Source organism: Ceratocystis lukuohia (genome assembly GCF_044167205.1).
Source record: "Ceratocystis lukuohia strain C4212 chromosome Unknown Supercontig4_pilon, whole genome shotgun sequence".
Taxonomy (NCBI): Eukaryota; Fungi; Ascomycota; class Sordariomycetes; order Microascales; family Ceratocystidaceae; genus Ceratocystis; species Ceratocystis lukuohia.
In genome coordinates, this window is record NW_027263523.1 from 3,068,878 (window position 1) to 3,091,549 (window position 22,672).

General features: G+C 51.1%; 4 protein-coding genes across 4 annotated transcripts; 3 read left to right on the forward strand and 1 right to left on the reverse strand.

The window, feature by feature from the left end:
• HOO65_040713 (Calcium-transporting ATPase 2) lies at positions 1–4,025 on the forward strand (the record flags this gene model as incomplete). Its single annotated transcript, XM_071002500.1, has 2 exons — positions 1–3,209; positions 3,281–4,025. 2 exons carry the CDS (start codon positions 1–3, stop codon positions 4,023–4,025), a joined length of 3,954 nt encoding a protein of 1,317 aa, XP_070859556.1.
• A 1,462-nt stretch (positions 4,026–5,487) lies between these two features.
• On the forward strand, positions 5,488–7,119 carry HOO65_040714 (NAD-dependent protein deacetylase hst1; the record flags this gene model as incomplete). Its single annotated transcript, XM_071000718.1, has 1 exon — positions 5,488–7,119. The coding sequence occupies one exon, from the start codon at positions 5,488–5,490 to the stop codon at positions 7,117–7,119; it is 1,632 nt and encodes a 543-aa protein (XP_070859557.1).
• A 2,019-nt stretch (positions 7,120–9,138) lies between these two features.
• On the forward strand, positions 9,139–10,281 carry HOO65_040715 (dihydrodipicolinate synthetase family protein; the record flags this gene model as incomplete). The annotated part of the gene is made up of 1 exon (XM_071000719.1): positions 9,139–10,281. The coding sequence occupies one exon, from the start codon at positions 9,139–9,141 to the stop codon at positions 10,279–10,281; it is 1,143 nt and encodes a 380-aa protein (XP_070859558.1).
• Positions 10,282–17,243: 6,962 nt separating this feature from the next.
• On the reverse strand, positions 17,244–20,618 carry HOO65_040716 (uncharacterized protein; the record flags this gene model as incomplete). The annotated part of the gene is made up of 3 exons (XM_071002530.1): positions 17,244–17,363; positions 17,424–20,032; positions 20,246–20,618. 3 exons carry the CDS (start codon positions 20,616–20,618, stop codon positions 17,244–17,246), a joined length of 3,102 nt encoding a protein of 1,033 aa, XP_070859559.1.
• Positions 20,619–22,672: the final 2,054 nt, after the last annotated feature.

Below are 22,672 nucleotides of genomic sequence, written 5' to 3' on the forward strand. Positions count from 1 at the left end.
ATGTCGCTCCGCAGCCCAACAATAACCATAGATACCGCGGTTCTCTCCTCCGATGGTCCTGCGGCTCAGAATGCCGATGATACCACTACCAGTCCTACGGCCCAGCATACCGTCGAATCACAGCACAATGATGCCCACGAAAGCAGAGGGAGTCCGCCATCGAGCCCCCTAAATCTCACAACGCCGAACACTACACGATCATTTCTGGCTGTCCCAAACAACTTGAGATCACGAACAGGATCTGTTGACTCAGGTGATGCTTCCTCACACGGCGGTACTACTTTGACGCCTTCGGGCGCGTCTTTTGTTTCGAACTCTAAAAAGTCGACACCAATTTCCAACGAATTCATCATGAACGATAAAGACGCATTGAAACCAGATGCTGGAAAAGAAGCTGACTTCCACGTTAAAGACAATCGTTTTGCCTTTGTTCCTGGCGAGTTGAATAAAATGTTCGATCCCAAGTCACTATCCGCCTACTACGCCCTTGGCGGTTTAGTTGGCATTGCTAAAGGTCTCCGTGCTGATACCAAGTCGGGTCTAAACCCTGATGAGATCCATGTTGAAGGATCTGTTTCTTTTGAGGAAGCCACTGCCCACAAGGCTACACCAACACACAGAACGCCGGTTGATGCGCCTGCGGTGGCCAACGAGGCGCCCTCGGCAACCAATCATGATGGTACTTTTGTTGAGCGCAAACTTACCTTTGGTGACAACCGCCTGCCGGATAAGAAGGGCAAGAGTCTCCTGCAAATCATGTGGATAACATACAACGACAAGATTCTGATTTTGCTTACTATCGCCGCCATTGTCTCCCTGGCCATTGGTCTCTACGAGACCTTTGGACAAGATCACGATCCCGGAAGCCCTGGAATCGAATGGGTTGAAGGTGTTGCTATTATTGCTGCTATTGCTATTGTTGTTATTGTGGGATCACTCAACGATTACCAGAAGGAGCGCCAATTCGCCAAACTCAATCGCAAAAAGAGTGACCGTCTCGTCAAGGTTGTTCGTGGCGGTCGCATGCAGGAAATCTCCGTCTACGATGTTCTTGTTGGCGATGTTGTCCACCTGGAGCCTGGCGACATGGTCCCTGTTGATGGTATTCTGATTGAAGGCTTCAACGTCAAGTGTGATGAGTCTCAGGCGACTGGTGAATCCGACATTATAAAGAAGACTTCAGGCTACCAGGTTTTCGATGCTATTGAAAGCAATGGAAACCTTAAGAAGCTGGACCCCTTTATCCAGTCGGGTGCCCGCATCATGGAGGGTGTTGGCACTTTCTTGTGTACTTCTACTGGTGTCCACTCGTCTTATGGCCGCACCCTCATGTCTCTCAATGAAGATATTGAGATGACTCCTTTGCAGGGTAAATTGAACGTGATCGCCACGTACATTGCTAAGATCGGTGGCGCTGCGGGTCTTTTTCTTTTTATTACGCTGTTCATCAAGTTCTTGGCCAACCTCCCAGGATCGGACAAAACCCCATCAGAAAAGGGTGAGCAATTCTTGGATATCTTCATTGTCGTCGTTACAATCATTGTCGTTGCTGTCCCAGAAGGTCTCCCCTTAGCTGTGACCCTTGCACTGGCCTTTGCCACGACTCGTATGTTGAAGGATAACAATTTGGTCCGTCACCTCAAAGCTTGTGAGGTCATGGGCAATGCCACTGCTATTTGCTCCGACAAAACTGGCACTCTGACGCAGAACAAGATGCAGGTCGTTGCCGCAACAATTGGTACCTCTAGTCGTTTTGGCAAAGATGACAACTCAGAGATCCCGCCTCAAACCTTTGCCTCTAGCCTTTCTGCACCTGTTAAGAAGCTTTTGGTTGACTCTTTTGCGCTTAACTCGACTGCCTTCGAGGGCGAGGTTGAGGGCAAACCTGGTTTCATCGGCTCCAAGACTGAAACGGCTCTCCTTATCCTTGGTCGTGACTATCTTGGAATGGGTGATGTGGCCCAGGAGCGTGAGAATGCCAAGGTTCTTCAGATCATTCCCTTCGACTCTGGTCGCAAGTGCATGGGTGTGGTTGTCCAGACTCCGTCCGGTGGCGCCCGCTTGCTCATCAAGGGCGCTTCAGAGATTGTTTTAGGCCAGTGCACACAGCTCCTGAGCAACCCTACCAGTGATCTTTCCCTCGAACCCATGACTTCTGCCATCAACAAAGAATTCATGGCCGTGATCGATAGCTATGCCAACCGTTCTCTTCGCACTATCGGCGTTGCTTTCCGTGATTTTGCTTCCTGGCCTGCCGAGGGTCTGCGTCGGAATGAGGACGACAACGAAATCAGGTTTGACGACCTGTTTCAGCAAATGACTTTCTTGGGTGTTGTTGGTATCCAAGACCCTCTTCGTCCTGGTGTCCCCGAGGCTGTTGCATTGTGCCAGAAGGCTGGAGTTACTGTTCGCATGGTCACTGGTGATAACAGGATAACTGCAGCTGCTATTGCCAGAGAGTGTGGTATTCTACAGGATGAAGGCCTTGTCCTTGAAGGTCCCGAGTTCCGCAACATGTCTAAGGAGAAGCAAAACGAGATTATTCCCCGTCTACGTGTTTTGGCGCGCTCTAGCCCTGAGGACAAGCGTGTTTTGGTTAAGCGTCTAAAAGAAAAGGGCGAAATTGTCGCGGTTACTGGTGACGGTACCAACGATGCTCCTGCTTTGAAGACTGCTGATGTTGGCTTTTCAATGGGCATTGCTGGTACCGAGGTTGCCAAGGAAGCTTCGGCTATTATTCTCATGGATGATAACTTTACGTCAATTATCAACGCCCTGAAGTGGGGTCGTGCTGTTAACGATGCCGTCAAGCGGTTCCTGCAGTTCCAGCTCACGGTCAACATTACTGCTGTTCTACTGACGTTTATTTCTGCTGTTGCCAGTGATGAGGAGGCATCCGTTTTGACTGCAGTGCAGCTTCTCTGGGTTAATCTGATTATGGACACTTTGGCTGCGCTGGCGTTGGCCACTGATCCGCCCCATGATTCGATTTTGGATCGCAAGCCGGAGCCTCGCAATGCTTTCATCATTTCGCTTACGATGTGGAAGATGATTCTTGGACAGGCTGTGTACCAGCTCGTAGTGACGCTTGTGCTGTACTTTGGCCGCAACTCCGTGCTGCCTTCGATTACACCCAAGTACACGCACGATGAGGTTGCGACCCTGGTCTTTAACACGTTTGTGTGGATGCAGATTTTCAATCAGTGGAAGTAAGTATTTTGTCCTCAAGTCGTTGAAGTGAAGTGATTTTATGACTAACAGCATTTCTTTCTTTCTGCAGCAACCGTCGCCTGGATAATGGGTATAACATCCTGGAGGGTGTCACGAAGAACCCGCTGTTCCTGGGCATCAACGTAGCCATGTGCGGCCTTCAGGTTCTGATTATTTTTGTTGCCGGTCCCGTCTTCAACATCAATGATCCTCGCGATGGAAATGGCCAGGACCCCCAGGGCGGAGCTCTATGGGGAATTGCAATTGGCCTAGGTTTCCTATCAATTCCTTTTGGCATGCTGATTCGCACGATTCCCGACGCATGGCTGGCAGCAGTGGTACCCGAGTTCATCAAGAATCGGGCTTCACGTGCACCCGGCTTGACGGTCTCAGACGAAGAGACGTTCCAGCAATTCCCACCTGAGTACCAGGATGTGCGCGACGAGCTTGAGTTCATCAAGAAAGTCAAGGGCGGGCGTTTGACAAACCTCAAGTTTGCTATTGCTCACCCGCGCCAGCGCTTTGCTCACTCGCGTAACTCATCACGCTCACGCATGTCGTCAACTACCGTAACGCAGGTCGAGTCGGCAATTACATCACCGCCGCCAGCTAATCAACCGGCGGTCGCGAATAAGAGTGGGGCGGCAGCTGGCGAGAATGCCGCAGCGCCTTCTCCCGAGACTCGCCATCGGCTACGCACCCGCACAAACTCGACGCTGGGAGCGCCGAGTGTCATGGCTGGCATTGTGGCAGCGGGCATAGCGACATCGTGGCAGGCGGGAGATCGCAAGGCGACGGACGGAGATGAGAACTGAGACTGGGTGAGCTCTTTAGGCGGGCTAGGGAGGAGATAATGATAGAGGGAATAGTAGGCTCTTGTTCTTTTTGGTTTTTGAAGTGTCTGTGTGCGGTTGGGTGCGTTGGTGCTGTTGCTGGTGTGGAGATCCGCTTGCTGTTTTGAGTTACCTACTTGTCGTTGCGCCATGTCATATCGATGGCCCGTCTGTTTGTTTTTCTTGTATTTGCTTCTTTTTCTGCTTGTTTGCTCTTTTCCTTGTCGTGTGTAGTGCTATACAAACGCACATACACTTGCATGTACATGCAACAACATGCAACTCACTCGCCACCCACCAGCCACACAGATTCGTCATGTCTCTTCGCTCTTATTTGTTATACCCTATGTTTGTTGAAAAAAGACAAATGGTTTTATTTTATTTTTGCTTATTCTTTTTACAATATTCACGCAGCGACGCAATTGGAGTCTCTTCTGTACTTTTCTTGTTTTTTTTCTAAGCTTGATTTTGAGTTCACATTCCAGCCTGGCCTACTATTGCGGCCAGTTAACTTGGATTCATCGAGAGCGAAGAACTATTGTCATGATTGGATTAGCTTGATATGAGGAGGTTGCTGACAGCTGATGAACATAAAGTTTTACAGAGAGTGTTGTTTGGACATGGCTGGGGGAGATGGAGGGAGGGTAATATATGTATGCGTGTATATGCCGTTCCTTCTATGGCCTATGCACCAAACACCTAGCTCTAGCCATAGCCTAGTGCTAGCCTCACAATGGTTGTGTCAATGCAATGCTAGCATCACTGGAACGGCGAGTGCCTTGTTTCTCTTTGCGCAGCCCTAGCCCGCCAGGTCGGTCTAGACAATTGGGTAGTCTTTTACTAGCCGTGGTTGGCCGGCGGCTGGCCAAAGCTGCGACCCGGGACAAGGCTCGGGCCTAGACCAGAAAAAAAAAAGACTTAGGCCAAGGCTAATGGCAAACGACAAGCCTGATGGTATCACTGATTTCGAGGGTAGGAGCTTAAGCTAAGAAGTTAGAAATGAACTTACGTGATACCTTTTCTTTGTTTATGTTGCTGTGTGACGTGGTGATGATATTGTAATTAGCTCCTTTTAGTTTGTGACAGGTGCCCGCCAGCCCGTCGACAGCTGTCATAGCAACCCTTGGTCTATCGTGAAAAGGGTCATAAAATGACTGCCCAACAACCAACAACTAGCAACCCCTTTAACCAATTTCCATCAGCTGGTGACATACTTGGGCAGCCCTTGTTTTTTTTTTTCACTTTCCTTCATTTTATTTTGCGCATCGCGCTATTGGGCTAGCCTTTTTTTCTTCTTACTCCAGATTGTGGGCTGGGCTTTGGTAGCCAAAAAAAAAGGCCTCCTTGCTTCTAGGCTTGAGCCTAAAGAGAACAGAACAAAGACATAGAGATAGACACACAGAGCTAGATAAAGAGACGCGGTATTTGATTTAGCTCGTGTATCATGCAGTCGCTTGCTGCCGAGGCCGACGAGTTTGAGGGCTTTCCCGACTTGCCGGAGCAGGCCGGAGATGCCTCGAGTGAGTCAGCCATCGACGATGAAGAGAGCTTTGTCATGGATGATGAGCAGATCAAGGAGATTCTGAATGGCTGCATTGAGCAGCAAGACTACGACGAGCTAGGCGATGGCACCAGCGATGAAGATGACGGTGAAGGCGAAGATGGGGATGAGGACGAGGATAGAGACGGGGATGAGGCTAGCCGTGAGGGCTCAGAACAAGATTCTCATGCACAAGACTCGCCTGCTTCAGGCAAGCCTCCTCCGCCGACGGCCGAAGAGAGCAAAGCTGTGCGCCGCATTCTGCATGAGCTTGGGTCCGAGGGCTTCGTCAAGCACATGATCACTAGCGGCAGGCACGATCCAGCCTATGTAATCGAGGCGCTAGGCGTCAAATTGCCCTTCTTCATCGACGAATTCAAGGGCGATGCGTACGTAACAGCCATCACACATTTGCTGGGAGCTGCTATCAAGCGCGAACTGGCGCGACGCGTCAGGCTGGATGCCTACAGGTCTCTGGACGACGTTGTCGGCCTTATTGAGCGCGCAAACAACATCATCGTCGTCACGGGTGCTGGCATCTCCACGTCGCTGGGAATACCCGACTTCCGCTCTAAGGACACCGGGCTGTATTCGCAGCTGCAGGCCAGGGGCTACTATGACCCGACTGATGTGTTCGACATCGATGTCTTCCGCGAGGATCCGTCGCTGTTCTACTCAGTAGCTAAGGATATTCTGCCCTCGACAAAGCGCTTCACGCCTACGCATGCCTTTATTGCCGACCTGGACCGGCGTGGGAAGTTGTTGACTAATTATACGCAGAACATCGACAACATAGAGTCGGCGGCAGGCATCTCAGCGGATCGCCTGGTGCAGTGCCACGGCTCGTTTAAGACAGCTACGTGCTTTACCTGCGGCTTTCGAGTCGATGGCGAGTTGGTGTTTCCCGAGATTAAGGCTGGAAACATACCCGCATGTTCACGCTGTGCTGCCGAGGCCGAGGCTAACAACAAGCGCAAGCGGGCAGCTAACGGTACTGAGGCCACGCAGAATAAGCGGCGGCCAGGTGGTGCACGCTCAGCAAGCAGGGCGACTAGCGATGATGACGATGATGACGACGATGGCCGGCCGAACTTGGCCGTCATGAAGCCCGACATTACTTTCTTCGGCGAGGCGTTGCCTGACGCCTTCCACGATCGACTAACGCAACATGACCGTGACAAGGTCGACTTGTTGATCGTCATTGGCACATCACTCAAGGTACGGCCGGTATCGGAGATTAGTGCGGTGCTGCCGCCTGACGTGCCGCAGATTTATATCAACCGCGATCCAATTGGCCATGTCACCTTTGATATTCTGCTACTGGGCGATTGTGATGTGGTAGTGGCAGAACTGGCGAAGAGGCTGAAGTGGGATTTCAAACATGAGATGATTCCAGATGATCAGGAGGTTACTGTACAGACAGATGAAGAGGACAATGCAAGTCATTGGGTTAGGGTTGCAAAGCCACTGCCGGTGAGGGAGGATAAGCCTGTGGTAGTCGGGGAAGGGGACGGGGAGGTGCAAGAGACTGCATGAAAGGGATGCTTGGCTCGCTTCTCTCTTTGACCGGCGTCCATTTTTTTTTTCGTTTCCTGTGTTCTTTTTTTCTTCATTTGCCCTTATCTTCTGCTTCATTTCCTGCTTTTTTGTTTGAGCATTTCATTTGGCCTTCAATCGTGATGGCACTACGTACATATTGGGGGCATTTTCTGTTGTATTTTTAATTATGCGCGCATATCCATCTTGTGAAAATAGGATGAAGGGACCAAAGAGGCAGAGGGAGTTCGATCTTGTGCCCGTCTCTTTGTTCTGGCTCACAGGCTGGATGGATGGGGTTGCTTAAATGCTGTCAGGTCCCGGGGTCTTCCCCTACCTCTTTACTTTTCTCTTTTTCTTTTCCTTTTCCCGCTCATTATCTGATGGCGTTCGATTTTGAGACCCTAGGTTGGCGTAGCTACTAAGCCTCGCCCGGATCAGGTCTCCGTGATGTCAGTTTGATTGCAACCTCCGATCAAGGCCCCATTGCCAAGGCTTGTTGTCTCTCACTTCTACGGGGAGCCCCGCTTCCTTCCTTCGCCTTGTCTTGACCCTGTATTTGACACAAACTGTCCTTTTCGATCGTCACTTCTCCATCAATAGGAACAATCAAACCAAGCGGTCTCTCCAGAATCCCTCCAAACATCTCCAACGGAGGAGGAAGAAAGGCCGACCGGCTGACTATGCTGTGTACAACGCACAACAAAAGACAGGGAGAAGGAGAAAGGCAGGCTAGCCAGTCAGAGACAAGCTATAACAAAACAAACCCAGGGGGGGGGGGTGACAAAGGGGCAGGGCTAAAGGCCAACAAAGAGAAGTCCGTAACAGGAAGGAAAAGGGCATGATGACATCCGCTAAACCCAACGTCTCGCCTCGTCTTCCTTTGTAGGGAATATTGACCCCCCCCCCCCTTCTTCTTCTTCTTCTTCTCCCCCAAAGCCAGTCACACAGAATGTACCCCCACGCCCTCTTCCTTTTCTCCTCCCCCGCGTTGTTTTAGCCCCAGACAAAAGCCACGCTAGTTTTTGGGTGCAACCCCCGGATTTTTATTCCCTCCTTTGTGTTTGCGCTTATTTTTGTTATTATTTCCCGCGCCCTTCCCCGTTTCTTCTTTGTGCTGCCTTTGTTTGGAGGAAAAAGACATGCTCGTTGGAGTAAGCCGCACGTAGCCGCAGCTCAGCTTTCTATTGCAGTTTCACGAGACGAGACTGAAGAGCTTCAAAACGCGGCAGAATGCAGCAAAGACGGCACTAGCTTAGGGTCGGAGCAGGAGCAAAAACAACGGCAGGGCCCGTCTTCCACTGTCTGACCTGACCTGACTAAGATCACCCTAACAGGGCAAAGGCGGTGAACAAAGCGAATCCAACTCGTCCACTGAACCCCAAACCTAATGTCATATCTCCATCTTGCTGCTACCCTTTTGCCTCTATGGCTGGCTCTTCTCCAACAAAAACATGCCTCTGTCTGTCTTTTCTCCCTTTACCCTTCCCTCCCCCTCTCCCACATTCTCTGATTCAAACGTTTCCCCCGATTTTATCTTGTTTTACTCTTCTGTCTGGTCCCAATTGGAACTACCTTGTAGTCATGTTCTATGCTATACCCTAGACTCATATTCATACAACATGACATATAATGTGTGTGTGGGGGTAGAAGGGAGACCAAGCCGGGGGCAAGGGGATCCGTGCATGACAACCAAGCCATCACGAGACCTGCTCAACTGACATCCAGACCTCAGCTTCCTTCATGTTACGGGAGTTCGTATGTATGTCGACACAGCCAATCTATGCTAGGCTTGGCCGGCTTAGTCTTCCTTGGTGTATTTCTGAGCATATGGCTCTCAGAGAGTATAAAGATGCGGGACTCTGGCCTTCCTCGTAGTCATTATCGTGTCTCTTTACAACCTTGTTTCTTCCCACTACACATACATACACTTTGCCTCGTCTTGTCTCATATTCAATTTCCACACCCCATTGGCCTCATACTTATTTTGGTCTAAGCTACCTATAACACGTTCTAGTCATGTCTTCTTATTGCTTCTCCTCTTCCCTCTATCCCCCGGCCGCCTGTGAAGACGTCGTCTCTGACTCTTTCTCTGATACGGCCTCCATCATAAGCACTAGCCCCAGTACTGTCGATCACTCCACCACCTCTTCTGCACGCCCACTCACGCGTGGTATCTATGTGCCGACGGTATGCTTTTTTGACCCTGTCACTGAAGACCTTGATCTCACCACACTTGCCCAGCACGTGACACAGTTAGCCACCTCCGGTGTAGCCGGAATTGCTGTGCAGGGTTCCAACGGTGAAGCAGTTCACCTGACCGCTGCCGAGCGCCGTACTGTGACACGGACTGCTCGCACAGCCCTTGCCAGTGCAGGCTTTCCAGCCATGCCTATCATTGCTGGCTGTGGTGCCCAAAGCACACGTGAGACTATCGAGCTATGCCGAGATGCCGCAAATGCTGGTGCCGACTATGCTCTGATCCTCCCACCGGCTTACTACCGTAGCCTGCATGCCCAAAACACCCTTAGAGACTACTTTGTGGCCGTAGCTGATGCTTCGCCAATACCGCTAATCATCTATAACTACCCTGCAGGTGCTGGCGGTGTAGACCTTGACAGCGATACTATTGTCGAACTAGCCCACCACTCAAACATTGTTGGTGTCAAGCTAACGTGTGGCAACACGGGAAAGATGGCACGAATTGTGGCAGCGACTCGTTCACTAAGGAAGAGCAATAATCAAGCTAAGCCCGAGTTGGCACCAGAAGAGTCGCTCACACCAGAGACTCTGGCCAATTCTGCTGAAACCCCAGCTTTTCTTGTACTTGCTGGATCAGCAGATTTCACTGTGCAATCGCTTTCCGTCGGAGCCCACGGAATCCTGGGCGGTCTGGCCAACATCTCGCCTAAGGCCTGCATACAGATGCAAAAACTTCATGAGGCTGGTGACTATGCCGGTGCCCGGGCCGTGCAAGAGGTTGTGGCCCGTGGTGATTGGACAGCAATTAAGACCGGCGTGGTGGGTGTCAAGGCCGGCATGCAGTCATGGCTTGGATATGGTGGGTTTGCTCGTAGCCCATTGCCGCGGCCGCAGGAAAAGCAAATGGCGGAGATCAAGGCTGGATTTGAGGAGTTGGTAACTCTTGAGAGAACATTGTAGATAAGGGGCCAGGGAAGCAAGCAAGCTTGCAATAGATTTTTTGTTTGGTTGTATTATTTAACGTCTACCTACTGGTAGCGGTGGCTTGTAATAGAGGCAAGGCTTGATGTTAATATAGAACAAGCAACAACATGTATGTATGTACTATTTAGCGTCTAATTTGATTGATTGTTGATTGTACTATTTAACGTCTACCTACAGCTATTTCACCGTAATACGACGGCCTTCCGGCCGGGAGCACCTCCCGGGCGGTCCGCAGTGACAGGAACGCATAGACTTCAACCTTCTCCTATGACTTTTTAGGGTCCAGCAATATAGCCAGGAGGGTCTCTGTATAGCGCGGCCCGAGGGCGTACCTGTCGGGTTCTAGGATTGGTTACCTGATATTTTTGGTTGGTGGAGGCCCCGTGTAAAAACTAGTCTAAAAGGCCCCCGGCTGTCGGCACGGGGGGTAGGCCCCGGCGGAGTACAGTGGTTTTGTCCTTCTATGCGTGGCTGCTGCAACACCTTTGGTTTTCCCATTTTCCACATCCCCCTTTCCCCACCGACAAAAACCCCAGACAAACCCTAAACCCAGAAGTGGAATCGACTCCCAACTTCCCCACAAACATTCGTTCCTCTGAAAAATCTGCTATGTGTCCTGAAGCCATGAAGATCATGGAGACAAGACAACAGATTCCAGTGCAGTCTGGGCATCCCGTCAAGCGACGAGAAAGTCAACCATACTGTGTGAGCATCCGAGGGCTCATGGTCTATCCTTCCACCGCCCTAGTGGCCGCTGCCTCATGCGGTGTGGATGTGACCTAAGGCAGCCCCCTTTCTAGTGACCTGCCACAGTCACCAGTCTGTCCGAGGACAGAGGAGCGCGAGAAAAAACAAAACATAAGAAAAAGGTGTGGACTGTGTGAACTCTCAAATACTCAGTCCTGAGCGTGAAGGTGAACTCCTTGAGTTGGAGTGGTGTTGTGGCGATGAGGAGTTGGCGATCGCGAAAGTTGTCGTGAAAAAGGGGGCGAGTCGACGACGAGGTTGTTCCTCAAAGTTGGGCAAGAGCGGCCTCAAGGCTCCACAGCTCATTGTCAGAATCCATGACAGAGTCAAAGAAAAAGAAAAGAATGAAAGACGCTTATCAGTGTCATAGGCGTCGTCCTCTAGCAGCCCGGAAGAAGGGGAGGCGCCAGACCTCAAAGGTACCCCCCCCGAGGGTTGTATGTATGTATGTTCTATTTAACGTCTACCTACAGTTATTTCACCGTAATACGACGGATTATCGTGAGCCGGGGTTGGCCACCACCCCCGAGGGTTGTAAGAGGGAGAGTTCTATTTAGCGTCTACCTACCAGTTTTTCCCAAGCAACAAACAACATGAAGCATAAGTCAAGAAACAAACAAAACAGCATGTGAAGCACGATAAAAAAAGAGAGCAAAAAATGTAGAATTGCGTAATCTGGGAATCGAACCCAGGGCTAATCGAAATCATTGCTTCGGATGGCAACGATTAATGTTACCACTACACCAATTACGCTGCGATTGTGCCTCGCCGAGATGTTGCGCAGCTATTACGTCATAAGATATGTGCTTACATAAATGTGGGGCTCATCAACTCTCCCTCTTACAACCCTCGGGGGGTACCTTTGAGGTCTGGTGCCTCCCCTTCCTCCGGGCTGCTGGAGGACGACGTCTATGACACTGATAAGCGTCTTTCATTCTTTTCTTCTTCTTTGACTCTGTCATGGATCTTGACAATGAGCTGTGGAGCCTTGAGGCCGCACTTACCCAACTTTGAGGATAACCTCGTCGTCGACTCGCCCCCTTTTTCACGACAACTTTCGCGATCGCCAACCCCTCATCGCCGCAACACCACTCCAACTCAAGGAGTTCACCTTCACGCTCAGGACTGAATTTTGAGAGTTCACACAGTCCGCACCTTTTTTTTTTTTCTTTTGTTTTGTTTTCTTTCTTGCGCTCCTCTGTCCTCGGATAGACTGGTGACTGTGGCATGTCACTAGAAAGGGGGCTGTCTGGCGCCTCATCCACACGCGCAAGGCAGCGGCCACCAGAAAAGTGGAAGGATATATCACGAGCCCTCGGATGCTCACACAGTTTGGTTTTTTCTCTCTTTGGGGGGTTTTCCCAGGCTGCACTGGACGTCGCCGTCTTGCTCTCGTGATTTTCACGACTTCAGGAAGCGTGGCAGGTTTTTCAGAGGAACGAATGTTTGTGGGGAAGTTGGGGGTTAGCCCCACTACTTCTGCGCTTAGGGTATATCTGGGGATTTCCTTTTTTTTTTTTTTTTTTTTTTTTTTTTTCTTTTGTCTCTGACGACTACAGGTGGAAGACGAGTAACAAGCTTGCTTGGGAGCATACGAGCTTCTCTCGCCCAAAACCTGTGGTCAGCCCTGCAGAGGGTTAATTCTGTCCGGTAACCAATCCGGCGTCGTTTGATCTTAGTGATTCCAGTAGACGTTAAATAAATTCAAATTCAAAATTCAAAATGTGGGGCTCATTGGTCATAAGAGATGCTCAAAGTCCATTTGCACCCAGCAGAATGATATCAGCTGCTCCCTACTGTACTGCTGGGTAGATTCTTGAGGATACAGTTCAATGTAGTGTATTTTGGACCATATTTGCCTGAACGGCCGCTTTTAGGCCATAACTATCTAACAAATCATACATTTTATTCATCTTATAAAATATATGCACCACAGAGGCAGAGCGGTCAAGTAGTAGGAACTTAGATCTGCCACCTTGATATTATTTGTTTCATTTTGTTATCATACTAAATGAGCAAGAACAGACTTGCTTGTGAGCAACTACGCTTTCCTCGCCAAAGGGTGCAAAAGGACCCACTCCAGTTCTTGTCTATTTGTAGAGATTCTAGTGGGTGTCACGGTTTGGTTCACAGGTGGTTCGGGGATAAACAGAGATTCAACGTTAAAGGAGGAAAGAAAAGAAAACTATTTAAGTGGCTCGAGTGGGTGAGAGATATTTATAGTAGTCTAGTGAGGCATGGTCCTCCACTCACAGGCTCAGCCCTGACAGTGGGCGCTAGATGCATTCAAGTTCAAGGCCAGTAGAGATTGAATGGGGTCCTCCAAAGCCAAGTACGGCCAAAAACAAGCGACATGCTTGTATAGATCGAAAACCATATCGTCTAGAGAGAGCGTATGTGTGAAGTTAAGCAAATGGAAGTCGCCTAAGATAGCCCACCACAAAACCAAATACTGGACACGAGATAATGTATAGAGGTGAGTGCACAGCGAGTAGCAGGGGAGAGGGGGTTGGTTCCACATTTAATGAAAAAAAATGAAAAAAAAATGAAAAAAAAGTGACACGATCACGGAGGTTCGGCTGACCTGTACTTGAGTATTACTACTACGCCTTATTGAAGGAAAGGCGCTCAACATTTCATAAAAACCACCAGGTAAAAAGTAAACACAAAAAGATATGCTCCGAGTGAGGGTCGAACTCACGACCTTTGGATGGCATTTTACATTTCGGATGATTTTAGGTAGAAAATCAGACTCCTCATTAATTATGAGACCACTGCGCTACCACTGCGCCATCGAAGCCTGTTGCATTTCCTGAACGATTTCTGTGGCTCTAATGAGAGGTTATAAACAGTACTGTAGTTCGGGGCGAGTGCGTTATCTCCATAGACATCAAATATATTCAAGTTCAAGGTCAAGTGCGTTATCGACCTAGGAAAGTCAACACTTCTACACATCAAGAGTAGGAGGAGGGTCGCCGGCAACCAATCTGTCACGATTGAAGGACTGGGTGAGATCAAACCCACACCGGAAAAGAAATCAATGCAATGGCTGGAACTCCACATAGAGGCCAACCTCCTCTTTAATGGGCACATCGAAAAAACGACAGCGAGCATCAACCGAGTGGCTAACAGCCTGATATATTTGGCTGGGTACTTCAAGGGAGCAGATACATCATGCATGCTGAACGCAGCTCGAGCGTGTGCGATGAGCAAGGCACTCTTTGCTGCGAACGCATGGATGGGAAATGAAACGACAAAAACAGCAGCGGAAAAAAACCAATGTCGCCATCAGAAACTGCTTGAGGGCAGCCCTGCCCGTGTACCGCACAATACCAAGGGAAGGCTTGCACCACGCAGCAGGATTCTCACCAATCGAACTCCTGTGGGAGGACGAGAAAAGAAGGGAAGCCATACGCTGCCACACACTGGACAAAGAACATACTCTGCGAGGACCACAGTATAGCCTAGTCATGACGAGGCTACGGAAAATGCTTGCTATGAAGATGGAAACACACACGACACTGAGGCCAAGAGTCACTGGACTAAGCATGCCCCCTCGAAAGTAGCTCAGCAAGGGAAAAGAGGAAGTGGACATGGCCCTCGTGGGAACGCTCCTAGCCTACTCCAATGTCTCGAAAGACGCGGATGAAAACATAGGAGCAGGATGAGTTACCACCTCAAATGGAGCTACCCTGGAAACAGGACACATAGCTCTAGGCAAGTGGATGGAGATGGCAGACGCAGAAGCGCACGGAGCCTATGAGGTTGGAAAGCGGGCCACTACACATGCAGACGCCGAGGAAATCCGGCCCCGTATAGACAGCCAAGGGGTAGTAGACCTCCTACGCAACCAGCAAACACAAAACAGCACATCTTAGGACGTCATTGGCAATGAGAGACGGATCTTGAGCCTCTGGAAGAACGAGAGACCAGGGAGAGAAGTGGAAGTGCTGTGGGTCCCAGGCCATGTAGGCCTGGAGGGAAACGAGCTGACAGACGAGCAAGCAAGACTGGGGTGCCATGGAACTAACCCGGATCCCCACATGAGCCTAGCCGGAGCGCGAAGATGGAGGAGGAACCAGCTCCGTACAGAGATGCCTTTGGGAAACGGCGGGCGGAAAAGCCTCCTGGCTGCTAAGCCAGACCCTAAAAAGTCATAGGAGATCCTTGAGGTCGACACCTGCCTGCACAGAAGCGACGTTAGAAGACGACACCAATCAAGCTGCTATGACCTGTATTCCTGTAGGAAACCATTAGTAGACGTTGAAGACGATGAAAAAGTAAACCCAGTGAAACCCATGCCGTACAAGTTGACAATGGTACGAAAAAAAACACAACACCGGTGATTCCTACATGCCCACCTAATGCCGTATCAGGAGAGGGGTTTGAAGGACCACGGAGGGAGAGAGCGTACGAGGTCCGATGCTTCCAATAGGCCATGGCTATATGTGACATATAGACAGGGCACCGAGTTATGTGTAAGCTTTCTAGCTGGATGAGAGGCAAAAAGACAACGGTGCCAACATACAACACTGGGGATTCTCATGTGGTCACCCACCATAATACTAGTCCAGCGCTTTGTAGGTTAACTAGGGGAGAGCGGACGGGATCCCGTGCTTTCTACAAGCTATGGTCGTATGTTGGGTGAACCCGGAGGTAACACGAATTGTAAGGCACTCTAAAATAGTACGTGGGAGCAAAAAGTATCGTGACATACAACACCGAGGATTCGCATGTGGTCACCCACCATACTACTGGTTCGGCGCTCTCTGGCTTGACTAAGGGGGAGCAGACGGGACCCCGTATTTTCCACAGGCTATGGTCGTATGTTCGGGATGTAGCGGGTTTATCGGACATTATATATTGGCTCACCGGCACCGACAGAGAACCGGCAACAGAACACCGCTTCAGCCTCGCAGGAGGACGGAGATGGAAAAGAGACCGGCTACGTCTCGACTACTAAGGGCGGTGAAAAGAGCAAAAAGGATACCGTCCACTTGGAACCGATGTCCCCACTGAACCCCCCTTCCGCACCTCCCGCTACAAGGGGCTTACCAGGATAGAGACAGGAAGGGCAGCAACGAAGAAGGGGACGACAAGGATGAAGATGACCGGGAGGGAAGAGAGAAGGTTTGGGAAGAGTAACCGTTTGCAGGATTGGAAGGAAATGTCGAGGAGGGCTCCATGAGAAGGTGCTGAGGGAGCTCTACTACCAGCCACCAACAAAACAATAGATCGAGCGCGTTGCTGGAGACTAATGGTAGGTAGGCAGCTACGAAAGAACACAATACAATGCACTTCAGGGGACAAGGGATTAAATTAATATCACAGTTACTAGATGACAGGCCGGAGTTTCAAGGCATCAGTCGTATATTCATAAAAAGGAAATAGTAAATAGTCGAAAAGGAAATGGCAAAAAGACTCGGAACACAGCAGGTAATAAGATGACAACTTAGAGCGAGCAGATCAAAGCGAGGTGTAGCGAAATGGGGGAGTATAAGGAAGGCAGAATCAAAGCAAGCAGAACAGCACGAGGCAAGCCAAAACAAAACAGTATAAATGAGGGTAGGAACAACAAGAAAAGTCAGTGTAAAAGCGAGAATGGAAACAAGGAAAGAAAAAGGAAAAAAAGAATATCAGAGCAAAACGAAAGCAGGGAGACAAATATAAGGCAAAAACAAGCTCTCTAACATGCCGGAGTCTATGGGGTGGTGGTGTATTGGTTGGTGTGCGTGCATACAAAATAAATCACTAGACGGGGGGAGGATGGTAGATTATAGAGGAGGCAATGGGAAGGTTCGAAATACCGGGAAGATCTGGCAGAAGAGGCAGCAAAGTAGGAGGTCGTTAGGCAAGCGGAGGTGAATGGAGAAGAGTATCAGCCGGGCGGTTAAACGTAGTACAAGGCACTTGGGACGCAATGTACCAAGGTACCTGAGTACAGAAAGGACCATGTACCTAAGTACCCAAGTACCCATGTACCCCATGCAGAGATTTCAGTTCTCAGGACAAACGAGAACTAAAAAACGACCGGCCGGAAACAAGCACACCGGCAAACCCAAACAGAGCCGAGCCGAGCTGCGTCGAGTCTCCGGGTCGAGACGCCCCGAGCCGGCATCCCGAACAGAGACGCCGACGGCCGAGATTCTCCCAATCTACATCCTGTGCTTCCACTTAAGCTTCGGATTTCTCTACTTCGCAGCCGCAGCCGCCGTCTTGTTTCCTTTCTTAAACAGCGACTTGAGCCGGTAGCGTAGACCCTTCTTCAGGCGTGTTTCCGAGCCAGAGCCAGAGGCAACAGATACAGGGGTCTGTAGAGGTATGTTTGTTAGCACAGAGATGAGATGGCGAAGAGAGGGAACATGACTTACAGGAGCGATATTAGCCGTTGTGTCTTTGGCAGCTTGCGCAGGTGCAGGTGTCTGGTTGACGGCTGCAACCGGAGCGACGGTCTGGGCAGAAATAGGTGCAGTCGGGGTGGGAGCAGAAACGGGAGCCTGGTCGGGGACGGTAGTCTGGGCGGCAGAGGCAGAAGCCACGGGCTCAGCAGGCGTCATGGTCTCCGAAACTTCAGCCTTAGGAGGCACCCCTACCTCGACAGCGGCTGGGGCAGGTGCAACAGCAGTAGCAGGGCTAGGAATACCAAAGTCGGCCACGTATACAGTTCCAGGGGTTGTAAGCTCAGCGGGAGCAGCCACCACAACAGGCACAGCAGGTGGCTCAACTGTCGTCTTGAGCTCAGGCTTAGGCTCAGCGTCGGGCTGGGCCACAGGCTGGGCGTCTTTGACGACTGTCGGCACGAGAGTCTCAGCAGCAGCGGGCTCTTCTTTGAGCTCGCGCGCAGCAGCCTTGGCGGGAATCTCAGGCGACTGAGTGGCAGGCTCGGCAACGGCCACAGGCACGGGTACAGTGACGGGTTCTGCCACAACATCCGGCCGGGGTTCAGGCTCAGCAACGGATGTTGCGACAGACTCCGCCACCTTGGCTGTGTTCGCCACCTCAACCACCTGGACCACTGGCTCCACAATTGGCGAAGGGACGCTCTCAACCGTCGAGTTGACCACAACAGGCCTAGTTGAGGCAGACGAGCGCAGCACCTGCGAAGGCTTGTCACGTGCCTCAATATCGCCATCGGACACTGATCCGTCTGAGACTGCTGTGGACTGGTAGCTAGCTGCGTATGCCCCAGACTCTCTGCGCTCGTGCTCAGTCAAGACAAACGGCGTGGCCGCGTGCGTCGGTGGTGTCGGTACAGCAGGCCGCTGGGTGTTTGTCAATGGCTCCGACACAGACTGTGTGCGCAGGTCGGGTGCAGAGGGGCTCTCGCTCATTTCTGAGACTGCCAAATCAGACCCAGCATCAGTATCAATAGCCTCGTCGATCTCAGCCTCAACAACCTGCTCCTCAACCACAGCTTCAGTGACACTAGCAGCCGGGGGCTCGGGCCGCGAGGCAGACGAGCTAGACACGGGTGCTGATTGGGCACGGATGAAGTGCTGCTTGGGCCGTTCAGGGAGGCTGAGTGGGTCTGACTCTGAAGAGGCGACGGGTTCCCGCTTGGCAGCAGCCAAGGCCTCGACTTGCTGCAGCTCCGACTCGGGTTCGGGGGTGGTGGGCGCGGTTTCTACGTCGGCAGTTTCGTTGGCTAGTTCCCGATGCGATGAGACAATGACCGGTGCCGTGAAAGCAGAGCCGTGAGGGGCGCTACCCATAGGGTTGGTGCCAAAGGGATTGGTGCCCATTGGGTTAGTACCCATCGGGTTAGTTCCCATAGGGTTAGTGCCGAGCGGGTTCGAGCCGTAGGGGTTGGTCCCGTTAACTGAGACACCATTCTGGTACGGACCCGAGTCCTGGACTTCCTCGTCCTCGTCCTCATACTCGTCCATCAGGTTGTTCTGCTCGTCGTCTTCGTCGTCGTCGTGCCCGCGGATCAAGTGCGGCTCGGTTTCAAGCTCCAACTCATCATCGTCGTCGCCATGCTCAGTGATCTCGTCGACATAGTTCTCCATCTCGTCCTCGGTGTACCAGACTTCGGCATCTTCGCGCTCAGCATCATACGGGCCTAAGTCGCCAAGAGTGGTGGTACTGCCAGTCAGCCCCATGACCACACTCTGTGCTGGCTCGGGACGCTGCGGGGCATGGCCGTAGGCACTAAGGAGGCCCAAGCCCCAGGTCACAGTAGTTTCAAGACGGCCAACAAAGGCAGCTTCGGGGATCTCCAAGCCGGTCATGTTAGGCAGGCGCCAGTTGGTGTACAGACGACCGTGCGAGAAGGGCACGTAGACAGAGCCATGAGCAGTAACATATGAGTTGCACAGAAAGCAAGATGCCTTGCTAGCACACACAGCACGCGGGGAGAGAATGTGGCAATTTTCTGGCATGTTGCAGTAATATATGATTTGCATCTCGGCATGGACGCGGCCAGTCAAAGAGGTGTGCATGACCTCCTCGAAGCTCTCGCCGGCACGTGATGCCTTAGGACTGCTGTTGAGATAGCGCACGATGGCCTGCAGGGTGGCTGGTGGCGCGCCAGAGCACAGGCTCTTAATCTTGGTATCTCGCGAGAGCACGGCAGCCGCTCCTGGAGTGCCGTGCATGGGCAGAGGAGTCTGGGCAAAGGCAATCGGCGGCAGGTTAATGGGGATGATGCGGGCACGGCGCGCAATGGGATACTTTTTAGCTGTGCGGTACAAAGTACGGGCGACCCGCACATAGTAGGCTGTCTTGGCCACAACAGCAGCAATGCTCTTGGCAGCGCTGGGCACGATGAGACGAGACGGCAGCTTGCTCATCAGATTGTCGAGGCTTGGGACATTCTCGTGGAGCTTGTGCAGGCCGTCCACAACGGCAACAAGGCGACCGATGTCGTCGGGGGCCTGGCGCCATTTGTAAATGAGTTGCAGCACGGTAGTGCCGTGTTGACTGAATTCCTCGGCGCCGGGGGCTTCTGCCACATAAGGGTGTTGACAGCCTGGACGGCCTGCGATAGCTTGCCATCGAGCGGCATGCGGGTCTTGTTGTGGCGACACGGGGCAAGGCCCATGCGGGCGAGGATTTTGGCGTGGCAGGCAGTAACGACAGCTCCAAGAATACGGTCTTGCATTCCATTGTTGTTTCCTGGGGGGGGGGGGGGTTGGGAGAGACCCGGATGTTAGCAATTGGGGTTAGAACGGGAGGAAAAGACAAGACTCACTGCTGCGCACTTCGGACATGATCTCTAGCACACGCTCAAGCGCCGCATGGGCGCCGTCCAGCTCTTCCTGGCCATCCTCGGGCGAAGCGCGGTTGACGGCCAGCAGCACCAACAAGCGCCGGCGCTTAGGGTCTTCGGTGACGGTGACGGCAGAAGTGTAGTCGGACTCGTCCTTGAGCTTAGACGTTACAGCCAGCGCATGGGCCAGTTCGACTTCCTTTTGGGCCGGCAAATGGTAGAGCTCGGGCGGCGGCAGGCGGTTTTGGAAGGTGGCAATTGGGTCGTGGGTGATGGGATCCTCGGGGATATCGTAGACCTGGCGCGCGAGGGCGATGTTGGCGGCAATGGCCAGGGCCTGTTGGGACCGTGACATGGCCGAAGAAAGAAGGGTGTGGGAGATAATGTGGAGACGAGAATGGGAAGAGAGTTGAGAGGAGGTTACGGGTTGGGCTGGGATGGGTTGATATAGGGAGAGAGGGAGATGGGAGAGAGAGGAGGGAGAGAGAGAGAGAGAGAGGAGGGCAGCAGGGTAGCAAGAAGGCTGGCTAGGGTGTGGGTGGGAATCCCTCAAGAGAAGGCTTGTCGAGACCCGGGAAGCGTCAAGTCAAGCCTGGCCAAAAGAGGAGGCGAAGCACACGACGAAATAGAAAAGCTGGGCGGCTAGCTTTTATGATAATAAAAAGGGGGAGAAGAGAGTGGCAGGAGGGGAGGCCAAGGTCTTCTTCTTCTTCTTGTTGTTGTTCTAGGAGATATTCTGATCGAAGGGAGGAGGAGAGGAAGAAGAGACGCGGTCGAGGGACGAGAAGGTCGAGAGGCAGAAGAATATAAAGTAATGGTATTTCTTTTTTTTTTCAGTGTTTTAAGAGCGGTCAAGCGGTTCTTTTTTGTTGCACAAAAGGGTAGAAGGTTAAGAAGAGAATTAAAAAGGGAGAGAAAAAAAAAAGCTTCATTAATGGAAGACGAAGAACAAGAAGAACAAGACGACAGCTTCTCTTTTTTTTTCTTTTTTTTTTCTTTTCTCTTGAGAAAGAAAGATGATTGAAGAGAAGGAAGACAAAGAGAACAAAGAGGACTAAGAGAACTAAGAACTAAGAGAGAATATAATGCCTGGCGCGTTGGGCCCAAGGCGCTTTCTTTATATCAAGGAAAAAATTAGATTTAATATTAAAGATTAAATTAATATTTCTATTTGAAGCTTGCACATGTAATGTACGTACAACACACATGCGGACATGCAAAGACCGTTTAATGAACACGCAGAGAGAGAGAAAGAGAGCGGGAAGACGAAGAAGATTGGCCCTCGTTATTATTTTGTTTTTTTTTTCTTGTTTGAAAGACTGTAATCCGATGTCTGTGGGTGCTGGTGATGTTTGGGCATGAGTTGGGATGCATTACTTTTTTTTATTTTTATTCTTTTTATTTTTGCTGTGTCGTCGCTGTACCCAATCAGTATATGTCCTGCCTGCTGCCTTTTTTTTTTTTTTTTTTTTTTTTTTCTAAACATATCACATCAGGCATCATCACTATTCCCAGGTGTATCTATATGGCCCCATTTACCCTACTACCTGTTCAGTTTGGTCTCTTCCGCCAGACGTACTGAGCTTGACATCTTCCTCCCTGGCTCCCTGGCTCTCCTGCTCCCTTGCCTCTTTTCCTGTTGGCCTTCGCTATAGGGAGAAACGAAGAAGCACAGATCATCAACAACAACACACACACGCACACCAAGCACGGCACAGAACAAGAAAAAGGGCAGAGAGTCTTTGAAAGCTAAAAAAACAAGAAAAAGCTCAGCTAAGCTAAGCTACAACCCCCTGTCCGAGTCCTGTGCTCTCTGGCTTGCAAGGAACAGCTCATTAACTTGGTTCAGCCCTTCTTTTTCCCTCCCTTGTCCAATTTAGCGGTCAGCAGGGCTGCTTCTTTAGCTTCTTCCACTTCTTCTTTGTGTTTGGTTTTGCCGAGAGACAACAAATAGCAGACAAGGCCAGGCACGGGTCTGCACATCACACAACACAACACACACCACACACGCACACATATTTGCAGACAACAGCCCAATCAACATCCCCTGCCCCCCTCCCCCCAAAGAAAAGCACAAAAACGACTCCAGCCCTAGCCTGACTGGACCCAACCTGGCCTGAACCTTAGACCTGCACCTTGGACCTGGACCTTAGACCTTAGACCTGCACCTTAGACCTTAGACCTGCACCTTAGACCCGAACCCGATCCCAAATTCCGCAAGGCTTTGCTTGTCCTCTCCATCCCAGCCTGACGCTCTTCATCATGCTCTATCCGCTGCTGCCGTCCCTTCCCTTCTCTCACCATAGCCAACTAACTGGCCTAGTTCACGTGCATACATTTATGCACACTCACAGAACAAGAACAAGCAAAACCCCTCCCCCCATGCATGCATGCATGGAAAGCCTTGCA